This window comes from Botrytis deweyae (genome assembly GCF_014898535.1).
Source record: "Botrytis deweyae strain B1 chromosome Unknown BDEW_055, whole genome shotgun sequence".
Lineage (NCBI taxonomy): Eukaryota > Fungi > Ascomycota > Leotiomycetes > Helotiales > Sclerotiniaceae > Botrytis > Botrytis deweyae.
The window spans coordinates 206,278-224,718 of NW_024066262.1; the positions used below are offsets into that span (position 1 = coordinate 206,278).

An 18,441-nucleotide genomic window follows, 5' to 3' on the forward strand; every position below is an offset into this window, starting at 1 on the left:
CCTCTCCCTCCTCTCCCTACTCTCCCTACTTTCCCTACTCCCCTATTCTCCCTATTCTCTCTATTCTCCTTACTCTCCTCCTTCCCCGTTCCTTCCCTACTCTAATCAAAAATACACAAAAATACACAGAAGATCACCTACCTACCTACCTACCTACCTCATTTCATACATGATCTTACAAAATTCCATAAATAGATACAGAACCAATTAATAACTAACCCACCAACTCATCAACTTAGAACCAATCCAAAATCAACAACTAATCAATCCAGAACCAACAACTAACCAATTCAAAACCAACAACCAACAACCAACAACAAACAAACAAACAAATAACTATATTAACAATTGTCAGCCATCATCTCATCTCATCTCATCTCACATCATCATACCTCACCTCACCTCGCCTCGCCACATCCAATTTTATCTTCTTTCCCCCTCCCCTCCCCTCCCCTTCCCTCCCCTTCCCTCCCCTTCCCTCTCCTCCCTCCCACCCCTTCCCTCCCACCCAAACAACAACAATAATCCAAACAATATCATCCCAAAGCACAGCAGCCTGCATCCCGCAGCCCACAGCCCGCAGTCTAAACCCCAAATCGCAAGAATCCCAGAAAGATTCAACTCATTTTCCCATCTCCTATCTCCATCCCATCTCCCATCTCCCATCTCCCATCTCCTCCCATCTCCCATCTCCCATCTCCCATCTCCCATCTCCCATCTCCCATCTCCCATCTCCATCTCCCATCTCCCATCTCCTATCTTCTATCTCCCATTTCCCATTTCCCCATCCTCCCACCCCCAATCACAATACAAATCACAAATATATTAAAAAGAAGACAAGGCAATTGCAATTATAATAAAATCAATTGACTACTATGCTAACAACTCATTATTCACTGACCGGACCAGGATATCATATGCTGTTTTCCCAAAACGCCAATTCAAGTGCCCACTCCCTTCCTCCCTCCCTTCCTACACTTTCATTCAGTACCATTCAATACTATCCCATCTTATCCAATCAAACATCAACATTACTTCTTTCCACTACCCAATCCAATGTCCCCCATCACACTGATCCTACAAATGAAATTCATATTCTCATTCTCATTCTCATTCGACTACCACTTTCACTTTCACTTTGATTTTTCACTCCCCCCCTCCTCACAATCTCTGTCCCACTCCCAATCTATCCAACTCCGTATCACTTATCACACTAGGTGCAAAACTACTCTGAGTCCTCGTGCTCGAATTTCTATGCATATCATTACTGAAAGCAGCAGCTAAGTGTGGATTGCGTGCGGCGATCCATGTTCCTGATTCTATAGGAGCTGGAGATAGACTTTGGATACCTCCATACATAGGTGGAACTGTATCATTTTCATTTTCGACGTCGTATGGCGTATCGTAGTTTGATGTGAGAGAATCAAGATGTTGGGGAACGACCCGATTTTGATAGAGATCCTGGCTTCCATTGAGGCCTCGCTCGAGATTCTCGTGGGAAACGGTGGGGCGTATGGGGGCGGGAGCTATAATGGTCGGTTCGAGAATGGATGTACGGGGGCTGTGCATTATTCTGGAGAGGCGGTGTTGTTCACCATCTGGTCCAATGTATGAAGTGTCATCGTCATCGAGAGGGAAACCCATGGTATCATGTCTGACTAATGGACCTGGTCTGGGAGGAGACCCAACATTTTGTGACAACTGAGAGAGGCGATTTTGTGATAACTGAGATAGGCGGTTTTGTGTCAGCTGAGATAGGCGGTTTTGATCTGTGAATGGATCTTGTGTTGGAGAGCCAAGGTGATTAGGTGGTGAGTGATATCCATTTCCTCCACCGGCCATTCTCTGTTGGGTTTCCTCATCATTTGGTAGGAATCTGTCTGTTTCCATATCACTGGAAAGGTCAGGATAGCTGGACTGTCCGCCTCTCATATATGCTCCTTGGTATGAAGTGTCGGCGACCATTGGTGGTCGAGATATTTCACTATCACTCCCTTGACTGTTCCTTTTGATAAAAGGTACACCAGCAAATGAAGAGTTTAATCCATTGTAAGATACTTGCTGAGTAACTCCTTTGCGACCAGCAGCCTTCTTCGTCTTCCTCCTTTGCAGTAGATAGATAGCAATGAGAGATATGATCAATAATGCTCCGACACCACCAAGAACACCTGCTATTATTGCTGTTCGTTCCGTTGATGATAGTCCACTTGATGAAGAAGTGGACGTTGGGAATGCGGAGTTTGTTTGACTCTGACTGTTAGAGGTAGTTGTTGGAGTAGCTGCAGATGTATATGCGGATTGATATGCGGTTGTCTGAGCATTGTATTGACCTTGTGCTGTTTGACTCCCACTTGATCCATAGCTACCGGAACTGTCATAGCTTCCTTGGGCTCCAGCTTGGCTTCCTGGGGTATCACTACTTCCACTCGATCCCACGCCATAGTCGTCCATCTCTCTTGACGGTAAATGCACGACTGATTACTAATTTCCACAGTTTCTTTGCGCGGGTCTCTTGCTTAAGAAGATTTCCTTGGTACACGAAAGAAAATTAAATAAAAACAAGAGAGAAAGTCAAAGTACAAAACGAGGGTATACTTGAAACAAATAAATAGGAGCTGAAGGAGGAGGAGGAGGAGAAGAAGAAGAAGAGAAAAAAGAAATGGCGCGGCCGGGGCAGGACAACATAATTAAGTGAATTTCAACGCCATACACATTAATGACAACACAAGATGATATCCTAGTCGAGACTTACGATTTTTTGTGGATTTGTACTGTTGACAAGGCGCAGTCCCAGCAGCACGATTTAGGTTTTGGAAGATCACATTCGGTAGAATTTTGAGATGATATATCTGTGACGACGCGTCTTTTGCTGTGGAGTAATTAAATGGAGACAATTGTATCACGTGTAGATTAATTATGCTGTTAAATGAAGGGCAATGGATGAATATGTATGAGATAGAGTGAGGAATCAATCTTCTGGAACTTGTTTTAGAATGGAGAAGGTTGGTGTTGAGAAAAAAGCAAGAAGCAAGAAGCATGAAATGTTGGATCAAGGTTTGATTGATAGATACATCCATTCATCGGTATCCATGAAAGAGTAAGGACTGAAGGTTCGGATTAAGTACCGATAGCAAGGTTCAGGAACAGAACGCATGGGAAGATTTTTAATGAGATGAATGAATTGAGTTTGATAATGAGAGGAGGGTGGTGTGGTGGTGGCTACTTTGAAGTTTGAAGAATTGAATGGTAACCGTGATGGTATGAGTATTGGTATGGTCGAGTGTGTAGTGGATGTTGAGTGTGTAGTGGATGTAGACTGTGTACCAGAGTCGGTAGTGAAGAAAGATACGAGATCTCTAGTGGATCGTACTCGTATTTGGTGGGAGTGAAGTGTCAAGTGAAGTGTGAAGTGAAGTGTGAAGTGAAGTGTGAAGTGAGATGAAGTGAGATGCAGTATAAAGATAAAAACCCTAGGTACCTACCTACCTCGAACCTACCTAGTACTCTATTAAAATTCCATTGATCTAGCCATTTCCCCAACTCACAACAAACCAATATATGTATTACCATTACCCTCACCAACCCTCACCAATACCCTCACCAACCTTAAAATAGACCTTTACATCATTATGACCAATAAGATCATCGTGACACCCACGATCAGGGTCCAGGTTTGGTTTACACTTTGGAAATATATATGGCTGAGCTTTGGGGTCTTTTATTAGCTGAACTAAAGTCTACGGTACCTACTAGGTAGGTATTATATCAGTCTTCACTTCAGTCTATCATATTAGTCTTCACTTCAACCTTCACTTCAACCTTTATATGACTCTTACTCCATACTCCATACTCCATACTCCCATACCCAAGCCCAAGCAAAGTAAGCAAAAGTAAGCAGCTTCCTTGACCGCCAGCCAAATCTTCGGAAAGTAAAGCTAGTGATCAGCATGGTGAGCCACATACCTTCAAGTAAGTATTTGCGATTATCACAGAACATCACTTCAATTAATCTGACTAGAAATCATGTGAATACTAGTTGGTACACCCGTAACCCTTCAATCTCTTATTTTACTCGTAAACCTTTGCATCAAGATGAAAGGGTTCGTATTCATTTCTAGTCGTACATGTCTTACATGATCCCTTGAAGGCTTGAGCTCACTTGACTTTGTGCACGTGAATGCTGGACTCTCACTCTTTGGCCGTTGGTGAATGCAGGTAATGCAGGTGATTTCAGCTAACGATAGCTGACCTCGAGCTTACTAAGCCTAACATAGGTACCCAACTACCTAATCACTGTTCATCCATTGCCCCGCAATCTAACCGCAATACCTGAAAGACCATCCTTTTTCATTCTGGAACACCAGAACACCAGAACACCAGAACAACTAACAACTTAAACTTCCACCAACCCTTCAAATCTACTTATCAATCTCTCCGAGAATCATCCGTGCAGAGTGGCTCATCATCACTTTCTTGATTGTCGTGCGCACCTGGGCTCTTTTTAATAATATACCTCATCTAATACTCCATTCTGCCTTCGCACAACAAGATGAGCTCTTCGAATCCCCAGGGGGGTTCTCGCTCAGGAGCGCCGCAACCTCAGATTCAAGCATGTCGGTACAAGACTGGAAAAACGTTGGGCGCAGGGTCTTACTCGGTCGTCAAAGAATGTGTCCACGTTGATACAGGAAGATATTATGCTGCCAAAGTCATTAATAAACGCTTGATGGCGGGAAGAGAACATATGGTAAGATCTTTTCATTCCTCTCATATGAATCATGTTTGCTGACACCTCCTGATTGTAGATTCGTAATGAAATCGCTGTACTCAAACGTGTTTCCATGGGACATCAAAACATCCTCACGTTAGTCGATTACTTCGAAACCCTCAATAATTTATATCTGGTTACCGATTTGGCGCTTGGCGGAGAATTGTTTGATCGCATTTGTCGAAAAGGTTCTTACTTTGAATCCGACGCTGCAGACCTTATCAGGGCAACACTTTCCGCGGTGGCATACCTACACGATCATGGCATCGTCCATCGAGATCTTAAACCCGAGAATTTATTGTTTCGAACCCCAGAAGATAATGCGGATTTGTTGATTGCAGATTTTGGCTTGAGCAGAATAATGGACGAAGAGCAATTTCACGTTTTAACCACGACGTGCGGTACACCAGGTTACATGGCCCCCGAAATCTTTAAGAAGACAGGACACGGAAAACCAGTCGATATTTGGGCAATTGGTGTCATTACATATTTCTTACTATGTGGATACACGCCTTTCGACAGAGATTCTAATTTGGAGGAAATGCAAGCGATTCTCATCGCAGACTATAGCTTTACACCCATAGAATACTGGCGAGGTGTCAGTCGAGGAGCTCGAGAGTTTATCAAGAAATGCCTTACAATAGACCCTACCCAAAGAATGACGGCCCACGAAGCATTGTCACACCCTTTCGTCACTGGTGAATCAGTATCAAAAGATGGTAAAGGTAGCGATTTACTTCCGATTGTGAAGAAGAACTTCAATGCCAGGCGTACTCTTCATGCTGCCATTGATACTGTGCGCGCCATTAATAAACTCCGCGAAGGTCAAGCTGGCATGATGGACGGTTCAAAATCTATGGAGCCCGATCGTGGAGCCAGACCTTTGAATCACAACAGTAAAGATTCTGGCTTGGGTGGAATGGGACCTGGAGATGGAGATGGAGATAATGCTATGGATGTTGATTCAGGATATGGTACAGCAGGTACAAATAATGATGAGCGTGAAAAGTTTATGAAAGCTATAGAGAGAAGTTCTGGTCAAGGTCAAACAGAAGCACAAATCGAGGCGCAGACTAGGAAAATTGCTGAAACGACAAAGGGTTTATGGTCTGCAGGAGCGGCGAAGATCTCGGGAAGATGATGATGAAAAAGCACTTGATATTCAAAACTTCAATTCTTCTTGTTCTCTTCGGCCCTTTACCATTTTTTTATTTTTCTCCACACCATGCCACTGGACGATACGAATTCCTTACGACCATGATCTATTTCTTCTGGCGTTTCACGTCGACTTTATATTCAAATGAGGAGTTGACGTATCTTTTTGAGCAACTTTGGGCTGGGAATTTTTGTTTGCATGATGGAGATGAGATTTGAGACAGTTGAGCTATGATATGAGCTCTTGGAAATCTAGTGGGGTGTATTGGGAAGGAAAGCTATAGATTTCTTAATAACAGGATACCATTTCACAATGCAATGATAGTCTTGGAAAATCACATATTGATGAAGAGAACACTTGGGTAGTCTTCTTGTTCTTCCTCTTAAACGTACTAATTGGATACAATGGGGCTATTCGCATCAAGTCTAGCCCTTCATGATACCTTGTTTGTGTCCGAGTTCTTGGAGTATCAAGCAATCTCTCATCTAACCCCGTGATGTTTCTATGATTCTCCATGCTCGCAATCCACATATTCCCTCAAAACACCCCCACCAAAAGGGATTTCCCCCTCGAATTGATACAAACGGAAGCAGCCGTGCTGATCTGAAGATGCCAAGCGAGAAATCTAAATTTATCCATTTATCCAAACAGATAAGGTATTAGCGTGCGAATGGAACCTTTAACTTTCTCGAGTTTTATCTTGATCGAATCCACTTTGGAAGCCAAGTCACATATTTGACACATGTGATTTGCTGGGCGTAGTGAGGGAATCTTAAATGCCCAGAAGCTTGGGTGGGCCAAGATGTTTGGCAGTTTGTATGTACGCATTTTCGAATGGGTGTGTGTGTGCAGGCAGTACTGCAGTCTCTCCGGCGTTTCTCTGGATTAATTCTCGATCGAGTCGGCGCGCAGGTTATGGTTGTATCGCATGGGTGGAGTATGGTTTCAGCGGGTGGAACTTGGTGGGCGCTTGGCGGGCTGGACGGATGGAAGGAAGGTGTAACCTTTGGTGACGGGACGGAATGGGATAGGATGGAGAAAGGGATGAGGTGGGCAGCTGATGGGTTGGAGGATAAATATTCGACGGGGTTTCCGGGTCGCAGAAGGATTTCTTATTTATCTATCATACTTTATCGTTGTTTAATTACCTCCGTGTTCATCTTTCTTGGTTTTGTGCTTGGAGAGATTATATATATCGATAAATAGTCCCAGGAGGATTTTCGATTCATCTCATTGTTTGATAGCTTTTATCGTCGTCTTTTATTGGTGTTCAGTGTTCACGTTACATCAATCAGATCATATCACGTCACATTATCGTTATCATATCATCATCATCATCATCATCATCATCATCAACGATTAACCTTATTTCCCCGCAGATATTCCTCACGTGAATATCACTTGATACTCGCATCCAAACCCGCATTTCCTGTTCAGGAACGGAGTCGCTATTTCTACTTTGAGTTCCGGAGTCAAGAATTCTCAAGATCGTACAGATTTATAGAAGAGAGGTTTCTCTACGGATTATACTGAAAGCAAGCCAGTCGATCAACTCAATCAACTCGTCGTCAAAAGGAGATCTCTTCATTGAGCCCTTCGAATACCGAATATCTACTTCTCGTTCAACTCACTTGAAGTATATCAGTACCTTTATACTATCCCCTCAAACACAACTCCACTCAACAAACAACCCACCAACATGTCCGCCCCCGAAACCCTTCCCGTCATCGCCCGTCACCTCCTCCGCTACAACCAATCCATCCTCTCCAAAACCCACTTCCAAAGCACGGCCAAGAACCTCTACCACCAAACCTCCAGCGTCAAAGCCTTTGCGAGCTCCGAGGGCGTGCGCGGAAACGCTCGAAACAGGTATGATGTGCATGGAAACGGATATTTCTCGCACGGAAAACGGGATGGAATCGCAACCGCAACGATGGAGATGCTTGGGGTGAGAGGATTCGGAACGGGAGCGATGGGGGAGCGAGCGCATGTGTCGATTTCGGCGCGCATTGCGGCGAGTAAGGGGGATCGCGAGAGGATTTTGAAGAGTATTGTGAGGGCGAGGGAGAGGAGGGGGGTAGTGGGTGAGGGACGGGTGGAGGAGGGGAGGATCTGGGAGGAACAGGTTTATCCACCTGTTAATGGGTGGTTGGTTTGAGGAGTGAATGCTTGCTGAGGTATATTCATGGGATATGGTGGGGATGCATGGAGTAACGGATGTTGGATGCTGGCTGTTGGGTGCTGGCCAGAAGATAGGCATCTCCTGGAGAAAACTGATGCTTGAAAGATAGATCTCAGGCGATCGGTGTGATATGAAGCAGTATCACTTCAACACCCACACAAAAGACCTCGAGGCGGAAACGAAGAGGTTGGAGGCGGCCATTCATTCATTCATTCATTTACTCACTCACTTATTCACTCATTTATTCATCACATTTTCTCCCTAGGGAGAATGGGGTTTTGATCTTGATTGTTTTTGGATCATCTTATTTATCATCTTCTTTCATGGTATGGTATGGTATGGACGTATGAGTTATGCTTATATTCTACTCTTCCATACTAAATATCTACCATCTCCACCTCTTCACTCCATCAGATTGTATTGTTTCCAGAGTGTTTGAAAGCGAGAAGCAAAGAAAGAAAGAAAGATAGATAGATAGAAAGGAGAAACAGTAGAGTTGCAGACGCATTTCGACATTTCGCTTCTTACGCATGATGATGAATGGCGTTTTGGGGATTTTTTCTTCTTCTGAATAGGGATGGGGATGCAGATAGGGAATTTGAAATGGGTTTAGATATATATACATACCTAGGTATATACAGTTATATACAGATACAGATAGATACATACAGATACAGATAAGAATACAAACACCCAGATAAATTAAAATGATACATTCATTGTATTCTCAATCCTCAATGCATACCTCTCTCTATTCTTCTATGAAAACTTCGACCATGCATTCCGCTCTATCTCATTCTTGTATTCTTATTTTATTAGGTATGATAAATAGATAGATAGATAAACAATCAACCAATCATCAATTTTGTATCGAATAACTCGAATCATCTACTAATGTGAATATTAATTTTAATATATTTAATGATCTAGAATAGAAAGAAGTTTAGGGTTCTAGTAAAATATGGAGATGGAGATGGAGATGGAGATGGAGAAATTTATGAGGTGGGAGTTTGATTGGTGAGGAGGGGATGAATGGATGAATGAGAAATATATAAACAAATAAATAAACAAATAAATATATTCTACTATTTTATAAATAGATAAATATATACATACATATATATCAAACACCTAAACATCTAAACACCACCCCCAAGCTCCAAGCTCCAAGCTCTATATAATTCCTACATCCCTCCCCCTTTACTTCAAAATGTAATCTTAGATTTTAAAAAGTATTGAGAATGTAATTAGAAGAGGGGAGGGGGGGCTCTAGGTAGTTATTTATTTGTAGAGGTTATGATATATTTATAGATGTGTGTATATATATATATTATTTATATAGATGGGTAGATAAATAGGTAGGTAGATAGGTAGATAGTTTTTTATATAATATATATAGGTTAGATAAGGTGGGGAAGGTGGGAATGAGAATGGGAATGGGATAGGATGGGATGGGATGGAATGATTAGCTATATATTTATTTATATAGATATAAAGAGATGATAATATAAAGATAATAAACAATATAATATATTAGAAGTGATTTATCTATTCCTCTTTCCGAGTAAGTTTGAGGATGGACTGTAGAGATAGATATATAGGTACCTAAGATTATCTAGATATATAGTGAAAGAAAATTGAGGGAGGGAGTTGACTGATTTAACTAGGTAGGTATCTATTAATCATTCTCGATCATCCTGCTTGTTTGGATTTATGAATTTATGGATTTATGTATATATGTATATATATATGAGAATAGTTTGATAGATGAGTGGATGACTTTCCTAATCACGAGAAGGAGGGTACCTAGACTACACTACTAGAGTAATAATACAAAACTTCTCGTCTCAACTTTGAGACAGGTGGGTTATGTCCACATACGGTTGAACTATGGAGTAGGTAAACAATATAAGAAAATAGATGCCCACCTACCTCTGTTCAGAATTCACATTTATCCAGGTTCGAAAATGATTAAAGTAATTGATAGATTCTTGGTATCGAGTAGTACTTTTTCTTCTCGATATTGAGTATCTCATGAAGAGCCCGCCTCCTATACTCCCGCCCAAGCCCAACGCCATTTGAAACTTTTCCTCTTTAAATTATTATGCACAAGGTCTAGATTATTGCTTCTGCTGTGCCGCTAACCTTCCTTATCTCATGGATGGGGAGTCAAAGATTGTAGAGGTTTATTTACTGCCACCGGTGTGAGATCCCGCTCTCATCTTCAAATTCAGACATTTCCCACGTCTACGTCTCCAAATTCGCTTAAATGTGTACGTACTGCGCTCGAATCCTCTGCCCCCTTATTCATGCTGCAGTTATTCCAGCTTTCGGAGGGTGTGTTGCAAAACTGTTTGAATGCCTGAATCTAATTCTGGTAATGCTATGATTGCCTCAATCCATGCTCTTGTCTTGAGTGACAATTGGGTTTTGTCATTAGTATTCTCCAAGGATTCCTTAAGACGATTTAGTGCAGATCCAATGGCAACTGCAAATTCGGGAGAGGTGTGATCGATGCCGATTAATGGTTGACGAATATAACAATTGCATGTTGCGGGATCCTTAGGATATGATTCCAACATACTGTCCAAAACATGTTGAAGGATTTTAGGAAGACATTTTACTTGAGTGAATGCTGCGAACATGTCGAAGAATCCTTCTGCTGCGGCTGATGAATAGAACGCTTGCTTTTTAGCGACATCAAAGATAGCGAGTGGAATTGCGCCATTGAGAGCTGGTGTAGTCATTGGATCTTTAGCGGCTTCGGAATCTACTCCTACTCTTGCCATCATGCTTGGTTGCATTGTGTTATCCTTGAAATCTGGAATTGCGATCATATCCTGCGAGGTTGTGAATCCAGATTCTTCCGGCGTTTCTTCGATTTCTTTCGGAGCTTCGATAGTCCTATCAAGGTCCAGACCAAGAATCCTCCTACGTATCGCAATCTTTGCCAAATAGATCATCTCCAATTTCGCATATTCGATCCATAAGTCCTTACTCCTAGTACAGAATCGTGTTCCCCTCTGCATGTAACTTCTTGCCTCATTCATATCCGCATCTAATTCTAACGCCCATTTGGCGGCATACAGCCACAATTCCGGTTTGGTAGGATGTAATCGAATTGCCGCTGTCAACACCGTCTTGAATTTCTTCGTCGCTTTGGCTTTCCTTGTATATTCCAAATATGACATCCAGAGTGCGACATCCCCAGCATGTTTCTTTACACCTCTATCAAATATACCGAATACGCGTGCTTGACCGGCATGCGATGAGCTTCCTTTTATGCGCATTCGTTTACATCTTTTTTGACGAAGTTCCTCAAGACTCATTTCCCATGCGGCATATCGAGCAAAATCAACGGCTTTTGAACCTCTCACTAACACTCTATGTTCGAAATCGGAACGCTTTTTGACTAGTGTCTTAATTTCATCCTGAATACAATTTTTTGGTTAGTAGTTGATCGCATAAGATGAAAACGACATGTAAAATGTAGAGAAATAGTAAAGCTAACCTTTGTAAATATTTTCTTTTGCTCCAATTCTTGCAATTGAGGAACACCTTGTTCAAGATAAAATCTTGCTTTATCGTTTGCGCCCGACATTGTTGAATTATGATATGAATATTGATTTTTATGATGATTCTCTGGACTTTTCTTTACCTTGGGGAAATCTTCAGAAATTCTTTGGGCGGTGAATGATTGCAGAAATTATGCCGATCATTTTAAGCCTAGTCGATGAAGACGGAATATCAAAAGTCCGAGTCCCCGGCCAACAAGGATTACCATCATCCGTGTCGTGTTTACCCAGCCAGCCCAGGTACACTTTGAACTCTGCGCGCCACGAGTTTTTTTGAATTGAACAGCTTTTTGAACAGGTTCCACCTTAACAATTTAAAATCCCACGAGACGTCACGGAGCTTTCGGAGAAGGCTGAGAATTTACCTTGTAAGTCCACCCAGGCCAGGTCTATTGGAGGGGAAAATCCATTATCAATCGACCTGCACGAATTGCACGAATTGCACGAATTGCATGACTTTCACGGCTCCCACGGCTTTCACGGCTATCTCAAAAGGCTTGGTCTCCAACAACTCATCTCATCTCAAATAAACGCGTGCCCACTTGTACCTTACATTGAACCCCATTTGTGATTACCATCCCATCCCATCCCATCACATCTCAACTCAATTTTTTCTTCCCTCTTTCCTCTTTTATCTCTCCGGATGCTACGGACTACACGCATTTGGATGTGAATATTTCATATACAAAGTGATTAGAATCACAGATGGCACCTAAATTTAAGGACGGCGACACTGTACTCGCTTTCTCAGGTAAATGGGTGTCATGGACTCATACCGCAGTCGCATATGGTAAGAGCAAACAAATCTTTGGGGTTTACCTTGTTTATGTTGAAGTTACTTACAATTTATCAATAGCTGCCTTTCTCAGCGCACTCATTGTTGGAGTTTCACTCCATTATCACAAAATCGTTCAAAATGAATATTATGGTTATCCAGATGAATGGTTCCCTTCAGTTTCCGCGACAATTGGAGATCGATACCCGGAACGTTCGTTTTTTATGGTCTTTGTAGCTATTACGTCTGGTATGTGGCAGAGATTATGATATTGGAGCTACATGAAGCTTGTCTAACATCTCTTTCAGGTCCTAGATTTGCTCTCGTTGGATTATGGTACCTTCTCACTGCACGACCCAACTCAAAGTTACCCAAGTTCGTTGCTTTCGCGGGCGTTTTCCGTACTCTTACATGTGGTGGTTGGACTTATGTTACCTCTACGGACGATCACGATTGGCATGACATTTTTATGATTTCATATTTGGTGGCTACTTTGCCATGGACTTTAGGATGTCTAGCTTTGAGCCCAGATAATGCACGAGCTATTCAATATCGAAAATATCTCGCGGGATCTTTCTTTGGAACTTTGGTACCTTTGATTTATTTTTTTATACAACACAAAGTTCACAGAGTCGCTGGGGGTAAGATTACTATCAAGTCAGGTATCAGATTCCCAACTAATGGAACATCTAGCATACACCGCATACGCTTTCTTCGAATGGGCTTTGATTTTGTTTGATGTGGCTTTCGATGCTGTTACAGCCCTCGATTTTGAAACTTTCGAATTAGTTGTGAAGGATGTTAAGGGTCAGTCTAAGGGGTACGTCCACTGGCTTCCGAAATAGTGTATAACATTTTTGTTGAATGTAACATTATCATGAGCACGTCTAAATCAATATCATTATTTAGAAAAGAAAAGATGATGGCTGATAAAGTCTTTGAGAAAGAGTTTGTGATATTTAATTCCTTTCTAAAAAACATTTAGCTAATCGGTAAGTAGAAAAGAAAAGGAAGTTGGTCAACTATTTGGCCAGTCTTTTTCATGGCCTGAAGCTTTCGATGCAGCAGCCGATGTCTATAATGGCGTAAGTATTGATTTTCATTGTCTGGGAGACTTTTGCTGAGATTTATGTAGTTCGTATTCTGGTCAATGTTGACTTCTTTGGGCATAGTCGTCTGGTGTAAGTACCGAAAAAGTGACTGAGATGAATCTCGCTAATTTTGTCAGACTTTCCTCTTTGGCACATGGGTATCTCAGGCTATGAAGTTATGGTTATGTGTACCATTTCTCCATTGTTCCTAGGGATTAGATCCGTTCGAGCATTGGTTGTGAAAAATCTTCGGACATGTCATCTCATGTCTTTGATTGGCTTATGTGCCTATCAGATCACGAGCCCAGCGCCTAGACTTTTTGTCGTTGGCTTTGGCCTTTGGATGTCATGTTTATCTTGGGCAGCTACTTGGTACGCATCAGCAGGGCAGCCAGGTCGTCTCGAATCGAAAATTTCAGCATGGACCATTGGTCTCATTGCATCAAGTGTTGTCAAATTTGCATTCCACACCAATAATCCTATCTGGCCTATTGCGCATGCTGAAAATGGTGGTTTGAATGGTTATGGTCTCATCATTGCCATTCTAGCTGTTTTGCGATCCACACGACCAAGTCAAAGTTTGATCACTGGAGATCAACTTTCAGTTCAAGGCCGTAAGGAAGGGCCATCACTTCTTGCTGGCCTTGGTATCGGAGGTCTTTTCTTTGGTTTGCATTCCTTGCTATCAGATTCTAGCACAATGATTCTTTGGGTCTGGGAAGGATATCCTGTTCGTGGTCCAATTTCTGCCCCTCATGGTGCCTGGACCATTGCTGCAATGGGAGTTGGTCTCATTCTCGGATTATTCAATGAATCTCTGGCTCGTAGCTGGACATTGTATGGTGTTGGTTGCGTGGGTGCTGCCATGCTTACCTTATACAGTCATTGGAAAGGGTATTATGGTGCCTTGGTTTTGACTGTCTACCTCATGGCTGTATCTGTTCCGTTATTGGGATCAGCTGCCAGAAAGAGCCCAGCTAAAGCGTTTGGAATTGGCTTCCTCGTATACAACTTCATGGTATTATTTCATGTTTGGGTGGTGGCTTATGCCTTTGTTCCAGGTGGCCCTCTTGTTAGAGAACACACAGACTGGGTCATGACTGTCACCATGTTACTGATTGGTTGTGGTGTTTTCGCTACATTTTCATCCACTCCTGCAGCACAACGAAAACGTTTCAATGCTTTCTTGAATCAACGAAAGCAACGTTTATACTACCTCTATATAATTGCAGCTCTTCAACTTACTTCTATCTCGACAGCATATATGCGTTTCCCAACGTATGATTATGTTCCTTACCATAAAGAGGAGAAGATTTTCACAGCAGGCATTTGGACTATTCACTTCAGTCTAGACAATGATATGTGGTCATCCGAATATCGTATGAGAGATGTTATCAAAGAATTGGAAATCGATGTCATCGGTCTTCTCGAATCGGATCTTCAACGTATTATCATGGGCAACCGTGATACAACTCAATTCCTCGCAGAAGATCTTGGCATGTATGTTGATTACGGACCAGGCCCTAACAAACACACTTGGGGTTGTGCACTACTCTCCAAATTTCCAATTCTCAATTCTACCCACCACTTACTCCCATCACCTGTAGGAGAATTAGCTCCCGCAATCGCTGCTACCCTAGACGTATACGGAAGTCCAGTAGACGTCTTCGTCTTCCATTCAGGTCAAGAAGAAGACCCAGAAGATCGAAGACTTCAATCCGAATACTTGGCCGACTTAATGGGTGCTTCTACAAACCCATCTATCCTCCTCTCTTACCTTGTCACCAAACCTCTAGAAGGAAATTACAATACTTATGTATCCGAAAGATCGGGTATGCATGATATTGATCCAAGTGATTGGGACAGATGGTGCGAATATATCCTTTATAAGGGGCTAAGAAGATCGGCATATGCAAGAGTTTCCAGAAGTACGATTACGGATACGGAGATTCAAGTGGGGAAATTTTTGGTCGGAGAACCAGAGGGAGAGAGCGATGAGGTGAGGAACAGAAGAGTGGATGAAGGGGATGTGAGTGAAGGAAAGAGATTCCCACAATTATTTAGGGGAGAGGGGGTGAGGGGACATAGGTATCATGTTTTTGATGAGCCGAGATATTATGGTTAGGTTTGGATTTGGAATGAATTTGGGAATGATTGAATGAATGAACGGACGGAGGTGCATTTGTGCGCATTTAATATATCTTCCATCTTCTATCTTCTAATTTTCCCTCTTTTTCGTGGGTTTCTTTTCTTTTCATTCCTAGTCATCACATATCATCGTCATATCATTGTCATGTCATGGACGGAAAACGGAAAATAAATACCCAACTGTGCTATTCTATGCGTTACGAGATGGTATTGAAGTAATTAGGGGTGGGACGAAGCGGGAAAAAGTCCAGTGTAAATTAGGAGGAAGGAAGAGGGAAGGTGATTTTAATACAGACGAGATGGGATAAGATGAGATGGTGTATATATTTGTTTCTTTGAATTTAGTGAAGTTGGGTTGAGTTGAGTTGAGTTGAGTTGAAGTAAGATTTCTGAATGAATGAACAAATGAATTAACAAATAAAAAGCTTCTATAGAAATGAATGGATTTCTTGCTGTCTAGTTGTTTTGTGTCTAGTTGTCTAGCTATTTCAAGGTTATATTATCTCTATGTAAGCGAAAAAAACAGGCGGAAATTGAGTACTCTTTCAAAGGTATTTTTTAATAGATTATAAATTCATTTCAAATTAAATATTGAAATTTGAAAAAAGCAAACGAAAATTTGAGTCTTCTTTATATTGGAATCAAGTGTTTTTATTATTTAATATTAGGGTTAAAAAGAAATCTTAGTTATTGAAGGTTTTTCGAATAATTTCAATTCCCGCCTGTTTTTTTTACTTACATAGAGATTATATCATTACTTACGAGTCGCTAATCTGACTAGACATTTCGCTTAATTCGGGAATTTACAGAGTCTCGAATACGTTCATTTCGATATCCTAGATGCTGATAGGATCATTCGCATGAATTCCTTCTCTCATCTCGACTGATTCGAGATATGAATGGGCGAAAGAATGAATGAATGAAGGAAGGAAGAAAGGAAGGAAGGAATACCTAAGTAATCAATGAAAAATATCTCAGAGCCCACGATATCTTTGAAATTCTCATCCATCTCATCTATCTGCCTCGAACTACGAGGGGTCGAGATATTTGAATCCTCGATAGCGTAATAGATAAGGATTGAGTGATGGTTTCTATTAAGTTGATATTTACTGTATTTGTATATGTATGTATATAAGTATATTTATATGTAATAGTAAATTGTAATTTGATATGTTGATATACTTGTATTGAGTAATAGACAGATAGATGAATAGATAATGAGTGAAACATCTATATATGTATTGTATAGTATATATGTACTTACTATCGATTTATTTATTTCAAATTAGATTCGTTTCCTTATTGCTCTTGATCGCCTAGATTATCTCTCTTCTCTTCCACTCACCCCCTTACCCCCCTTTCAACTTCTTCTAAGAATTTTCTTAATTATTATATTTATCTATTTATTTATTCATCTATTTATTTATTCGTTTATTCGTTTATTCGTTTATTCGTTTATTCGTTTATTCGTTTATTCGTTTATTCGTTTATTCGTTTATTCGTTTATTCGTTTATTCGTTTATTCGTTTCGTTTATTCGTTTATTCGTTTATTCGTTTATTCGTTTATTCGTTTATTCGTTTATTTATATATCTATATATTAATAAAATAATATATAAAAAATAGTATAACTCTTCTAGCTTATCTCTCAACCTCAGTTTATTTCTCAGATATAATTTGTATATTTATATCGAGATAATAAGAATAATTTCTTCGAAAACTTATTAATAGGAGATTTTAAGATGAGATTGAGATTGAGATTAAGATCTAGAGAGATATTGAGATAGTATTTTGAGATTTAAAGTTTCAGATATAGAGAGAAAGAAAGAATAAAGAAAGAAAAAGTATTTATCTAAGTACTTTTATAAATATCATAGAAATATAAGTATAGAAATATAAGTATAGAAATATAAGTATACAAATATTGATATATAGCTTCAATTTAATAACTACTAAACTATATCTAAGTAAATGCGAAAGAGATTAGCTCTTTCTTTAATATCTATATAAGATCTAATATCTCCTATATATAGCTAGCTCTTTAGAAAGAATATAATATAGAAATTTATAATTTATAGATTGTAGATACTATGTTTTATATATTTTTCTTAAACTAATAATAAGAGCGAATGTTTTAGACTTTTATAAAACTTATTTTTTAAAATAGAAAAATAGAAAAATCACTTAATGAAATTCTCTAAGAAAACGATTAAGTTCTTTTATTATTTTTATTATTAATATTACTATTTTCTATATATATTATATACACTTGTTTTTCTTATAACTTATTAACTTTCTATATATATATATCTATTTATTTAATTATTAATATATTAATCTATTTTCTCTTTAATTCGATTTAATCTAAATATATAAATATAACTCTCTATTTTCATTTCATTTTCATCTTCATCCTACTCTACTACCTAACCTCTATCCACCTATAAACCTCCCCAGAAAGCGAATAATAAATACTATCCATCCCTCTAGATATTCCTTTATCCCTCTATCCCTCCACCCCTCTATCTATCCCTTCATTTATCTCCTATCCTATCTCATCCCATCCCATTCCTACAACTCATCACAACCCTTTACAAGCAGAAAAGAGGCTAAATACATATTAAAGAGAGTGAAAAGCTTGATAGTATTTCTTATAAAAAATAGAAATTATTTAAGATACTAGAAAGCTAATAAAACCATGCTAGAGGGGGCTGTAGTATTCACTCTGTTATCTCAAGTACTCTATA

The 18,441-nt window shown here is 40.1% G+C and overlaps 5 protein-coding genes across 5 annotated transcripts; 3 read left to right on the top strand and 2 right to left on the bottom strand.

Moving 5' to 3' along the window:
* Positions 1-1,161: 1,161 nt before the first annotated feature.
* Positions 1,162-2,451, bottom strand: EAE98_011953 (uncharacterized protein; the record flags this gene model as incomplete). The annotated part of the gene is made up of 1 exon (XM_038959577.1): positions 1,162-2,451. One exon carries the CDS (start codon positions 2,449-2,451, stop codon positions 1,162-1,164), a length of 1,290 nt encoding a protein of 429 aa, XP_038804116.1.
* A 2,098-nt stretch (positions 2,452-4,549) lies between these two features.
* Positions 4,550-5,909, top strand: EAE98_011954 (uncharacterized protein; the record flags this gene model as incomplete). Its single annotated transcript, XM_038959578.1, has 2 exons — positions 4,550-4,747; positions 4,806-5,909. 2 exons carry the CDS (start codon positions 4,550-4,552, stop codon positions 5,907-5,909), a joined length of 1,302 nt encoding a protein of 433 aa, XP_038804117.1.
* Positions 5,910-7,623: 1,714 nt separating this feature from the next.
* Positions 7,624-8,082, top strand: EAE98_011955 (uncharacterized protein; the record flags this gene model as incomplete). Its single annotated transcript, XM_038959579.1, has 1 exon — positions 7,624-8,082. One exon carries the CDS (start codon positions 7,624-7,626, stop codon positions 8,080-8,082), a length of 459 nt encoding a protein of 152 aa, XP_038804118.1.
* A 2,342-nt stretch (positions 8,083-10,424) lies between these two features.
* EAE98_011956 (uncharacterized protein) lies at positions 10,425-11,707 on the bottom strand (the record flags this gene model as incomplete). The annotated part of the gene is made up of 2 exons (XM_038959580.1): positions 10,425-11,537; positions 11,618-11,707. The coding sequence occupies 2 exons, from the start codon at positions 11,705-11,707 to the stop codon at positions 10,425-10,427; spliced, it is 1,203 nt and encodes a 400-aa protein (XP_038804119.1).
* Positions 11,708-12,386: 679 nt separating this feature from the next.
* Positions 12,387-15,672, top strand: EAE98_011957 (uncharacterized protein; the record flags this gene model as incomplete). The annotated part of the gene is made up of 8 exons (XM_038959581.1): positions 12,387-12,471; positions 12,538-12,705; positions 12,765-13,097; positions 13,150-13,276; positions 13,366-13,404; positions 13,457-13,541; positions 13,592-13,637; positions 13,685-15,672. 8 exons carry the CDS (start codon positions 12,387-12,389, stop codon positions 15,670-15,672), a joined length of 2,871 nt encoding a protein of 956 aa, XP_038804120.1.
* Positions 15,673-18,441: the final 2,769 nt, after the last annotated feature.